Source organism: Xyrauchen texanus, chromosome 11, assembly GCF_025860055.1.
Source record: "Xyrauchen texanus isolate HMW12.3.18 chromosome 11, RBS_HiC_50CHRs, whole genome shotgun sequence".
Classification (NCBI taxonomy): Eukaryota; Metazoa; Chordata; class Actinopteri; order Cypriniformes; family Catostomidae; genus Xyrauchen; species Xyrauchen texanus.
Window position 1 is genome coordinate 47,962,180 of NC_068286.1, and position 13,638 is coordinate 47,975,817.

At 38.0% G+C, this 13,638-nt stretch overlaps 1 protein-coding gene across 1 annotated transcript in view; it reads right to left on the reverse strand.

Moving 5' to 3' along the window:
- The window catches only part of cntln (centlein, centrosomal protein), a 108,626-nt gene extending 98,445 nt beyond the window's left edge, over window positions 1–10,181 (reverse strand). Inside the window, exons 1-4 of the mRNA XM_052137275.1 lie at window positions 10,091–10,181; window positions 9,709–9,796; window positions 7,083–7,171; window positions 5,339–5,423 (exon numbers count right to left, since the gene is read on the reverse strand). Of these exons, the coding sequence (XP_051993235.1) occupies window positions 5,339–5,423; window positions 7,083–7,171; window positions 9,709–9,789 (255 nt within the window). The 5' untranslated portion in view covers window positions 9,790–9,796; window positions 10,091–10,181. The remainder of the gene's footprint in view (window positions 1–5,338; window positions 5,424–7,082; window positions 7,172–9,708; window positions 9,797–10,090) is intronic.
- Window positions 10,182–13,638: the final 3,457 nt, after the last annotated feature.

Sequence of the window (13,638 nt, forward strand, 5' to 3'; positions counted from 1 at the left end):
ATTTATTGTGCTAATTTAGTGCGATTCATTATATTAACAAAAATAGTAAAACAATTTAAGCAATTATTAACGGCCCCTGATGCGTACGTAAATTCCAGATATGCCAACCTGTTTTTACGAGCCACGCGTGGACATGAAGCGACAATTAATAACAGACTGAACGCAAGCAGGTGTACTATAAAAGGCGGTCGCACCCAGGACGAGAAGCGCCACGACGCGGCTAGGACAGGACGTGTCGTGGCGGTGCAGATACACACACTGCGCAAACTGAACGATTAGAAATGCCGATGTTAGTTATTGGATTATGGAATCTGTAGCATTGAATGAGTTTCATTCAAGCGGTCAAACCACAAAAACACTGAAATACATTGTGTAGGCCAGAGTTCCCCTGTGAGCCAAATTCTGTCAACAATACAAAGTCAATATGGCCGTCGATGTAATGGCAATTATATTTGTGCTGCTGTTATTCTACTTATTATTACTATTGTTGTTTTTATTATTAAAAGTGTCACACATAAATATTCTTATTTTTTAGTAGTTATTTTTCTCAGTATTATGCTGTTTTGTTTATTTAAACAGTTACGAACATTTTATTTGTATAGATATGAACAAAACTTTGATGAACAATAGGGCTGAAACGATTAGGCGACGTTACTGACAACGTTGGGAATAAATTGGCTGCAAAAATGTTCGTTGTCGAACAGTCGTTTGATGTCATTTAACGTAACATGAGATCACATTAAACTCTAATGATGATGCGTGAGAGCAGCACTGCAGTTCACGACTGACTGATGAGAGGAAGAATTACACAGATGAACTATAAACTTTACAAACCGCCTCAGCTGATGTACATCACAAAGTATGATGGAATAATAAAGGAAAAATACAAAATAATTAAAATACAGAGGCACTCTCGTTGTGGAATAAGTGGAGCCGGAACTCTTTAAAGGAAATACCTTTAATGTGTAAATATGACTTTAATGCGGTTATATTTAATGCGTTACGTCTTTATTGCGGTTACAGTTAATGCGTTACGTCTTTATTGCGGTTATATTTAATGCGTCACATCTTTAATGCGGTTATTTTTAATGCGTCACAGCTTTAATGCGGTTATTTTTAATGCGTCACATCTTTAATGCGGTTATTTTTAATGCGTCACATCTTTAATGCGGTTATATTTAATGCATCACATCTTTAATGTGGTTATATTCAATGTGTTACATTGTTACTGCATTACATCTTTAATGCGGTTATATTCAATGCGTTACATCTTTAATGCGGTTATATTCAAATGCGTTACATCTTCAATGCGGTTATATTCAATGTGTTACATCTTTAATGTGTTACATTGTTACTGCATTACATCTTTAATGCGGTTATATTTAATGCGTCACGTCTTTAATGCGGTTATATTTAATGCGTCACATCTTTAATGCAGTTATATTTAATCCGTCACATCTTTAATGCGGTTACATTTAATGTGTTACATCTTTAATGCGGTTATATTTAATGTGTTACATCTTTAATGCGGTTATATTTAATGTGTTACATCTTTAATGCGGTTATATTTAATGTGTTACATCTTTAATGTGTTACATTGTTACTGCATTACATCTTTAATGCGGTTATATTTAATGCGTCACATCTCTAATGCGGTTATATTTAATGCGTCACATCTTTAATGCGGTTATATTTAATGCGTCACATCTTTAATGCCGTTATATTTAATGCGTCACATCTTTAATGCGGTTATATTTAATGTGTCACATCTTTAATGCGTCACATCTTTAATGCGGTTATATTTAACGCGTTACAGCTTTAATGCGGTTATATTTAATGTGTTATAGCTTTAATGCGGTTATATTTAACGCGTTACAGCTTTAATGCGGTTATATTTAATGCGACACATCTTTAATGCGGTTATATTTAATGCGTCACATCTTTAATGCGGTTATATTTAATGCGTCACATCTTTAATGCCGTTATATTTAATGCGTCACATCTTTAATGCCGTTATATTTAATGCGTCACATCTTTAATGCGGTTATATTTAATGCGTCACATCTTTAATGCGGTTATATTTAATGTGTCACATCTTTAATGCGTCACATCTTTAATGCGGTTATATCTAATGCGTCACATCTTTAATGCGGTTATATTTAATGCGTCACATCTTTAATGCGGTTATATTTAATGCGTCACATCTTTAATGCGGTTATATTTAATGTGTCACATCTTTAATGCGTCACATCTTTAATGCGGTTATATTTAACGCGTTACAGCTTTAATGCGGTTATATTTAATGTGTTATAGCTTTAATGCGGTTATATTTAACGCGTTACAGCTTTAATGCGGTTATATTTAATGCGACACATCTTTAATGCGGTTATATTTAATGCGTCACATCTTTAATGCGGTTATATTTAATGTGTCACATCTTTAATGCGTCACATCTTTAATGCGGTTATATTTAACGCGTTACAGCTTTAATGCGGTTATATTTAATGTGTTATAGCTTTAATGCGGTTATATTTAACGCGTTACAGCTTTAATGCGGTTATATTTAATGCGACACATCTTTAATGCGGTTATATTTAATGTGTTACAGCTTTAATGCATCACGTCTCTAATGCGGTTATATTTAATGCGTTACATGTTTAATGCGTTACATGTTTAATGCGGTTATGTTTAATGTGGTATAGCTTTATTAAAGTTCAAATAATACAGAAGCAGATCATGTAAATAAATACAATCTCTGAATCGGGCATTTCTCCGTGCGGTCAGCGGCTCTTCTATGAGTCGTGTGAATGTCCCGATCTAAGGGGGAGAGATTGAAACTGCACCGGCTGATGCACACTCTGTCACGGGACACTCGTCCCTCGAGCGCACACGCTTAATGCAGCTAGATTACAACGTCATTGCTCGACACTTATTGAATCATAATATATGTGTCACTGTGTGTTTGTTATTGTGAAGAACATTGCCAATATGCAGCTTTATTAATAAGAGAGAGTTTGTTTTAATTAAAGATGGATTGAAGTGAACAGAAAGGTGAGAGAGTCTTCACCTTATAACTATACACTAATTATTCACATTATACACCGCAACAAAATACGTTTTTGATTTTGGCTTGTTTTCCAATATAAATATCTAAAACTCATTTAAAACAATGTACATTTACTTTAGCAGCTAAACTGCAGAATAAAGAAATATTATCTGAGAATGTTGAATATTATATTAAAAATACTTAAAAATATTTCAAAATCCTTTAAAATAAAGATGCATTGACCTGAGAAGCAGCATATCAGATATTTAGACTTGCTTTTAGAGAATAGATCTTGAATATACGTATATTTTGTCTTTACTGCACTCGCAGAAGTATAAAGTGAAAAAAAATCTAAATATCTTATATTTTGCTTTTCAAGTAAATGTTTCTTTTTTTAAGGATGTTTAGACCACTTTAAATGGAAAACAAGACAACAATACTTGATAACAAGGATTTTTTTTTGCAGTAAATTTATTTACTGAATTAAACTTAATAAAAAGTATTTTTCCCTTTAATTCAGTGAATGTCATTTAGAGATATTTTTAAGATGATTTTTGTCCTCTTTATTGTTAGTAAGCATGTTTAACACAACCTTTTAAGGGGCACAAGTTGAATAATCAGTTAAGAGCCAATGATTAATCGTTGCAATAATCGCTGAATAATTGTTTGATTAATCGATTATTAAAATACTCATTAGTTGCAGCCCTAATGAACAATCTGGATCTCAAAGTCCTCCATACGAGTCAGATGTTCCTCTTCATCATCACATGGGATCTACTCCTTGCACTTTCCCTAATTGCAGGTTAAATTATTAAACACATTAGCATTAAAAACACAGATTATACTGCTCAGAATGCGTCAACACCATGGAATGAACATCACGAAACAGTTATGCCAAATTAGCCAAACAAATGCTTTAAACAGTGTTCAATATATTAATCTTTAAAAGCTGAAGGTGCGGGCATGAGACTGGTATAAATAGACCAGCAACAGCGCTGCCAACTGTACCGATGTTTTATGCACTGTGTGTGTGTGTGTGTGTGTGTGTGTGTGTGTGTGTGTCGTGTGTGTGTGTGTGTGTGTGTGTGTGTGTGTGTGTATAGACCATTCGTCGGTAGTTTGTCTCACATAATAGTAACGGATTTGGTGTGAACAGGCCTTTAGCGCGGGCCAAACACGTGTCTCTCACGGGCCGGATGTGGACCGCGGCTGCCTATTGAGGAACCCCGGCTGTATGAAAGATACATGTACACAAGCACATAGCTGGATGCCGGCCAGGGACGGATTACTGACCGGGCCAATGCCAAGGTGCCCTTGACTACCAGAGGGTGCCCTGGGCTTTAAGGCTGAGCAATCTAGTTTGGTGACCCCCCCTGCTTGAAAACAATTTTGGGCATGAACCACGACCCCCCCGCATAAATTATTCATAATAAAAAAATTTAAAACTAAAAAAAGTTTTAAAGAATACAAATAAAAAGAGAAAATAATAAATAAAGGAAAAAAGTCACCAAAAATAAATTCAGGAATAACTTTCATTAAAACCGAATTATTTTTGTTTTATCAAGACATTTATTCCTTTATTTATTTTCTTATTATTACATTCATTTATTTATGTATTTATTTATTATTTTTGCAGGTTTTGAACTCCGTACTTTCTCACCAAATAATGATGCATGCGATAAATCCGATTATTTAATCAGCATGTCATGTAATTAATTGAATTAAAAATGTTAATGATTTAAAGCCCGAGTAATAACGCAAACTAACTTATTACAAATTTGTTTGGGAATCATAAAGAAACACATTATGTGTTCTTTAATAATGTTTCATTGCATTGGAGTGGTGGTGCCGTGTTAACACACATGTTCCGGCAGGATCGCGTTTGGTCTGTGATGTGTCCAGATGCCACCCCCCAATAGTTTCCAGTCCCCTCTCCAATACGGAGGCCCCAAACACATCCCAAAATTTCTTGAAGCACCTCACTGTTACAGCTGTTGGGTTGTGGAGTTATGGCTAATCTTATTTACTCAAATGAGGAGTATGTGTGAACATGTTTGACAGAAAAGACAGAGCAGCTAATGAAGCCGACTGACAGATGTTTCATTAAGGGGCATGATTAAAGGTGAATTAACAACACGGCTTCATCATTAGCTGTCATCCGAGCAGATCTATCAAGCAGTCAGAGATGCTCATTAAAAAAAAAAAGAAAGAAAGAGACGATGGTTTAGCGGACCACATGCACATCTTTACACCAGAGTCACGATGTACATTCAGATGGTTTCACAGCAGTACCTGCTCCAGCTCTTGGATTTTGTAATCTTTTGCTTGAAGAATCTCCAGAACTTTCTTGTCCTTGTTCTCAGCTTTCTGCTTCTCTCTAACACAACATAGATTCAAGGAAAGAGCAACATTAGAGACACAGGTTGACACAGAAACAGAATAGAGAAGAGGGAAAGACAACCCACTGGCCTCCGTCAACACTGCAGCCATTCCCACTTAAAGCATAAAATCTATTTGGGATGATGCAATCGTGATGCTCAGCGAGGAGATGAAACACTGCAGGATAGACTGGATGCTGTGGGAGCACAAACAGGCAGAATTGCCTTTCCACCACTCAGCGCGTTCCCCGAGCTTATACCACAGAGGGTCAATGGGGAATGATGGGATATAACTCGAGTCTCCAGGTATCAGTAATTATCAGGATATCAAAACAGGAACACTACTCGCAGGGGAACACAAACACTCCTTCCCTTTCAGCATCTAGCCCTCTTTAGTGGGTGTTTGGGGGGGAAAGACAAAAGAATCACAATTGGGGCAAGTTTGTTTGAACAGCCGCCACTCACCTGGGATCCTCCATTCCCTGGTTCACCCTTTCAATCCCTTCCACCCGCTCTCATTCCATCTCTCCCCGAGGACATCTGCCATGATACGGGCTCTCTAAAGAGTACACCGTAGCCTTGAAGCTTGGTGATGTTAACTATATCCCAAGCCAAGCGTTCACTCACTACCAGACCGGCCAGAATTCCCGAAAGTCTGTGGGCTTTACACAGGCAGCACAATTATCATGTCAATCTCCCGTGTGGCGCTGTGCTGATATATGCACACGCCCTCAGGTGCATGTTGCCAGTTCTCGGAGGAGCGGTGTGTTTTGCTGGCTGCGCCTGCGGAGTGAACTCATGAAGGATGCAGGAGCATGTAAGCCTGCCTGGCATCTCTTTTCTCATCTGTACCGGAGTGGAGGAAGACATTTTCTACGCGAACGCACACAAAAATGGATAAATAGATACGCACGGGCTTCTGCGTGCTTTCCATATCTCTGACCTTCCATCAGAAGGCTAAAAGAATTATATAAGGTCAATTAAGCACTTTAATTATTAGCCAAATAAATACATTACCGAGCCTAGCCAGCGGTCTGAAGCTCCTCCCACGATTTAAATTGTGCTCTTTAACACACACACGGGTCTTGATCACAATCATTCAGCATTGTGAATCTGACCTCTTTTTTCCATCATGTTCCCATGCCACTTCTGCAGCTCCCCACACCCTCTTTGAGGGTCATAAGTCAACTTAAATCTAGTGTTTATCCCTCAAAGAGGAGGTTTTTTTAGCTTTTAGATGAGAAGAGAGGGAGGGAGTCGGTGCAGAGGATAAGAGGGTTTAGATCATCATCTGCTCTCGGTACTTTCATAACTGCGTTTAACAGCGTAGCCACCCAACGCAAATCAGGGATTCACACGGCAGAAACGGCATTATTTCAAGCCTGAGACGTCGACTAAGAGCACCAAGAGAAGAAACGAAAAATGTGCCATTTTTTTTTTCCAGGTCAACGGCTGTGCCGGTTGCATCAAGATGTAGGTATGAATGCAGGTGCGGACTTTATATAAATAAAATAGTCTATTCCTCTCTCGCCGTTGCTGGCGTGCCAGTGATTACCCCTCTGCATGCCAATGCTGGCATGCGTGCCATTGGTTGCCGGCTCCTGCTACAGTGCACTGTGGTTTGCAAAATTTAACTGAGTGGCATTATAGATACCTACCTTTCCATTACAAGACTCACAACCTGGGTGAGATCTGGACTGGCCACTTGAAGCCGCTTCCAAAGCGACCAAACAAACTCCTTGTCTGCCTGTTAGAAGCAAATACAACAACAAACATGACTTTAATAAGGTGTCGCTCACAAGCATTTACATTTATGCATTTGGCACTTTTATCCAAAGTGACTTACAGTGCACTTATTACAGGGACAATCCCCCCGGAGCAACCTGGAGTTAAGTGTCTTACTCAAGGACACAATGGTGGTGTCTGTGGGGATCGAACCAGCAACCTTCTGAGTACCAATGTATTATACAGAGCACTTATTACAGAGACAATCCCCCCAGAGCAAACTGGAGTTAAGTTTCTTACTCAAGGACACAATGGTGGTGTCTGTGGGGATCGAACCAGCAACCTTCTGAGTACCAATGTATTATACAGAGCACTTATTACAGAGACAATCCCCCCGGAGCAACCTGGAGTTAAGTGTCTTACTCAAGGACACAGCGGTGGTGGCTGTGGGGATCAAACCAGCAACCTTCTGAGTACCAGTTATGTGCTTTAGCCACTACGCCACCACCACTCCACAAGCACCTGAAATCATATCCGTCCTGAGTTTGGGTTTATATTTGTTTCCTACATCAGACTTTTATTAATCAGAGGAATAACTGATGCTAGCGTGATTACCTTTAGCAAAGGCGTGCCATTCTAGCCCTAATATTTCTAGCGCAAAGCAAAATGGAAATCGCTGCATAGATTTCTGGATCAATATGCACAAAGCTTTTCTCCTAACGAATGAAATGGATCATTAAATCAGAGCATTCCCATTCATACTCGAGGAGGTTTAAGAGTCAAATAGAAAGAGAGAAAAGCACAAGAGCCGATCTGTGAGGACTCACAATTCAAAGTGTCTTACCAAAAAAAAAAAAAAAAATGGCTTTCAAAGATTTTAAGCTACATTACATTTAATGAGAGACATCTAAAAACTACATTTTCTGACATTAATAAAAAAAAAAAAAAACTGAATTATACCAGATCAACTTAATTTAAAATTATCTGTTAAATTATGTCCACATCATTATAAGATTAAAGTCATAAATCCCTGTAGATTCTGCTGGTGTCCAATTAGTACATGAATTTTAAACCCCATTCAAAAGTGTCTAATTAATTATTTACTAAATGGTGCAGGCAGACCTTGATAGACCATACGCCAAACATACAAAGCAGCGTGCGTGAGAGAGCGACGGGGAATGGAGATAGAGATCTCAGTGTCCTCAGTCTTCATTGTATTTAATGACAAATTAAGAAAAGTCCTCCTTCAAATAGGGGGTCTCTCCCCTTTTCAGAAGTAAGCTCACTGCTTCAGATAACGGAGCAACTTCTCCGCATTACAGGGATTTTCTCGTGGAAAGAAGAGCGTTTGACATGTTGAAAGTCAGTCTTATTGATGAATTATTTATCTACACAGCAACCCATGAATGCCCACTCATTGAACGTTGCTATTTATACACATATTAATAAAGTCAAACTGACTCGCTGATCATTCTCAGGTCCACTAAAAACATTTTAATGGTAGTGGATGTATGAGGGCACTGTTCCTTGAACATACACGTGTAATTCTTTAAACATACGTGCTTGTTATTACAGCTGAAATGGAGAAAAATCAATGGAGAGAAATCGTAATAAATAAATAAATAAATAAATAAAGCGGTCCTTATATCATTTTGTGATGCCCAAATACATTATTTCATTCATGAAAAAAAGACAAAATCAGGGTGTTTTAGCATTCAGCTTCTTTTCTATAGGGGTCATTTATTGCTCAATGTACTCGCCAAGATCAGTGACGAGGAGCAACAAACATGCTCATTTATTAATGATGTTACTAATACGTTAATTAAATGATTCTGGCTTCGAGACACTTCTGATGATGCAGGTGTTTGTTTTTAGGCACCACCTGGTGGGGTTTTAACAATATGCAGGATGTTATAGAGGTCAAGTAGTGTTCATACTGCCAGTGTTGAATGCGATTCTGAGCTTCTAAACTCTGGAATTTACTGAACAATCTAGAAAGAAACGGTTTATGTGCTTCTGATATGATACGGTCCGCCGTGTGAGAGAGTTTCAAGCCAATTAATGGGACTGTCTCTCGACCAATCAGGCAAGTACAAGGTTGATATTACATCTTAAATTCTGTGATTTAATGCCTTGCAAACTACACGCTTGGATTGTTGTGATGTATTAAATATTGTTGTTGATGTATTGAATATTAAATTCTGCTGATCCGAACCAAGTAATGTCCCCAAGGTAACTTTAGCTAGCAAACTAACACACATGAAGTTTGGTCAAAATTGCAAGAATAATTAATGATTGTGTTGGAGGTAAAAAAAAATTAAATCAGTGTTTCTAAATGCTTATCATAAATTTTATAATTTATTATATAAAAATACATAATAACAGTAATATCTCCAGCTAACATGGAAAATTATATATCTAATTATTTTTTTTTTTTTTTACTTTTTTAAATAAAACATAAATACTATTTTGGCACAGATACACAACATACAAAAATAAATGTTGTGTATTACTGAAACTGGAAGAAAAATAAATAAATAAATAAATATAATTGTATACCTGACATTGAATGAGTTCCTCAGATAAACTCTTTACTTCTTCCTCAAGGAATAAAACACGTTCATTGTCTTTGGAGTCCATTGAGCTCCTGGCAGAATAATAAATAATAAATAAATAAACAAACAAACAGATATAGACATTTATAGTAAACATGAGGAGTTTGTCCATTAATATCTATAATATACTGTATAGATCAGTGATCAAACCTTAATAAACACATGACAAATTCAAGATATGTTATATAAATAACACAACAAAGAACATTTCAAACATCAGCAACTTCACGCTAGAGCTCGCTAAATTAAAGTGTTAAATAAGAGAATAATAAATCTGCAGCAGTAAATAACAGTGCTCGATATCAATAAAACATCCGTGTAATCACCTGTCACAACACCTGCGGTCCTCTGAAAGTTCAAATAAATGATCGATACAGAAACACTCTTACACGCTTTCAAATGATCGCGCCACTTCCGTGTTTGCCGCACTCACGACAGAGAAAACCCATTTACGGCTCCGTGGTCTAAAGTCAAATAATATTTCCCATGCCTTCAGCATAATATGATAAAGCATATTGCCAAACTAATATTTTAAACATATGCTGCTGTTCACATTCACTGAAAAGATAAATAGATAATAAGTGTTAATTACTATTTAAAGAACGTCCGCAGTGCAGTTGCCATGGTAACAGTAGTTTCCAAGTTACTCAGTTACTCAGGGCTAAAGCAAAGTGTCTCTAGCGAGTCAGCCCACTGTCGGTCATCTCTGGAACACTCTCGGGAGGTTATTTCCAGTCATTATAGTGCAGCTACAATCTACTTGAATGTAGGAGACACCAAATCTAAAAAACGGTATGTCAAGATTAAAATCTAAGAACATATTTCAAATCTGCAGTAAAATATGACAGTATTGGAATCATAAATTGTGATTCTTTAACTCCTATTTCGCTAAAACACGCAATTTTCCCGGCTTGTATTGCTTATGCGCATGCGCGTTTTCGAGTTGATTGACAGGCGACGTCTGTATCTAAAAGGTGATTGGATCTTTTAACTGTAAGGCGGGACTTCCTTTCTACATCCGTTGACCGTTGGGTGCTCAGAGCTCATTGATAGGGTGTGCATTTAAATAGGAGTGGCCCATCTCTCCTAGACATTCTCTGACAAAAGGCCACATTTAGTGACAGTTCACCCAAACATAAAAATTCTCTCATAATTTACTCACCCTCATGCCATCCCAGATGTGTGACTTTCTTTCTTCTGCAGAACACAAATGAAGATTTTTAGAAGAATATTTCAGCTCTGTAGGTCCATACAATGCAAGTGAATGGTGACCAGAACTTTGAAGCTCTAAAAAGCACATAAAGGCAGCATAAAAGTAATCCATAAAACTCCAGTTGTTTAATCCATGTCTTCAGAAGTGATATGATAGGTGTGGGTGAGGAACACATCAATATTTAAGTCCTTTTTAACTGCAAATCTACACTTTCACTTTCACATGGTTGGGGCTGGTGGAGATTGATAGTGGAGCAAAATAACAGCACAAACAACAACAACATCAACAAATACTTCAAAAATGGGTGATTTCAAACACATTTGACATTTCATTACATCTCAGTTATTCTATAAACAAATGAATCTCTATTATGATTGGATGAGTCAATGTGAGCCCACTTTGAACATTCTTTATTACAAATCTATTTACCCCACTTAAGATAAACAATGTGTTTAATTGGGGCTTTAGCCGCTGCAACAGAGGGGCTTTTTATTGGGAGAAAATAAAATCAGCCCCATTTTACTCTAATTGTTTTTTTTTTCTGTATATTTAAAATGAACTAACATGTGATGTGCAAGTGTTGGACCTCAACAATTTTCTCTCACTTTTATTCTGTTTATTTATTTCTGAAAGTGGTGGCCAATAACAAATTACAAGTTTATTGTTGCAACAATAAACAAACATTATTGCGATTAACAAACAAACAAACACACACACTACACACAAAGACACACATGCAGACGCACACACACACACACACACACAAAGACACACTACAGACACACATACACACTTCACACACACACACACACACATACAGACACACACACACAGACACACACTACACACCCACTCACACACACAAAGACACACACACACTCACACATACACACACACACAGACACACAGACACATACACACACACACACACACACACAAAGACACACTACAGACACACATACACACTACACACACACACACACTACACATCCACTTACTCACACACACACACACACACATACTCACACTACACACCCACTCACACACACAAAGACACACACACACACAAAGACACATACAGACACACAAACACACACACACACTACACACACTCACACATACACACACACACACACACACAAAGACACATACAGACACACAAACACACACACACACACTACACACACTCACACATACACACACACACACACAAAAACACATACAGACACACACACATACACAAAGACACACTACAGACACACATGCACACTTCACACACACACACACACACAAAGACACACTACAGACACACATATACACTTCACACACACACACACACACAAAGACACATACAGACACACACACACACACACACACACAAAGACACACTACAGACACACACACACACACACACACACACACTACACATCCACTTACTCACACACACACACACACACACACACACAGACACACACAAACACACACACACACTCACACATACACACACACACACACACACAAAGACACATACAGACACACAAACACACACACACACACACTACACACACTCACACATACACACACACACACACAAAAACACATACAGACACACACACACACACACACACACACACACACACACAGACACACACAAACACACACACACACTCACACATACACACACACACACACACACAAAGACACATACAGACACACAAACACACACACACACACTACACACACTCACACATACACACACACACACACAAAAACACATACAGACACACACACATACACAAAGACACACTACAGACACACATGCACACTTCACACACACACACACACACACAAAGACACACTACAGACACACATATACACTTCACACACACACACACACACAAAGACACATACAGACACACACACACACACACACACACAAAGACACACTACAGACACACACACACACACACACACACACACTACACATCCACTTACTCACACACACACACACACACACACACACACAGACACACACAAACACACACTACACACCCACTCACACACACAAAGTCACACAAACACACACACACACACAAACAAAGACACATACAGACACACACACACACACACACACACAAAGACACACACACACACATACACACTACACACAAAGACACATACAGACACACATACACACCATACACACACAAACACACACACACACACACACACTACACACACACAAACACACAAATACACATAGAGACACACACACACACACACACACACACATACACACTACACACACACAAACACACAAATACACATACAGACACACACACACACACACACACACACAATTTTGTGTAGTGCAACATGTCACCGTTTGCTTTCTGAAGTGCTTGTGAGTTTCTTTATTTACCTGTTTAAAGAACACTTCATATAAATGATGATACTGCCCTCTTGTATAAGGCATATTTATTTATTTATTCAATCAATCATGACAAAGACTACTGTGTGTATTGTTGTGCAGATAGACTCCTGTCCATACTTTGAAAGCATTTTGGGTGAAATAGTTTTATTATGTGTATAAACAGCCTGCCGGCTTGGCTAAAGTCATATCATACTCGAAAGGCAAGGTGATTAAAACCACAGAAACAA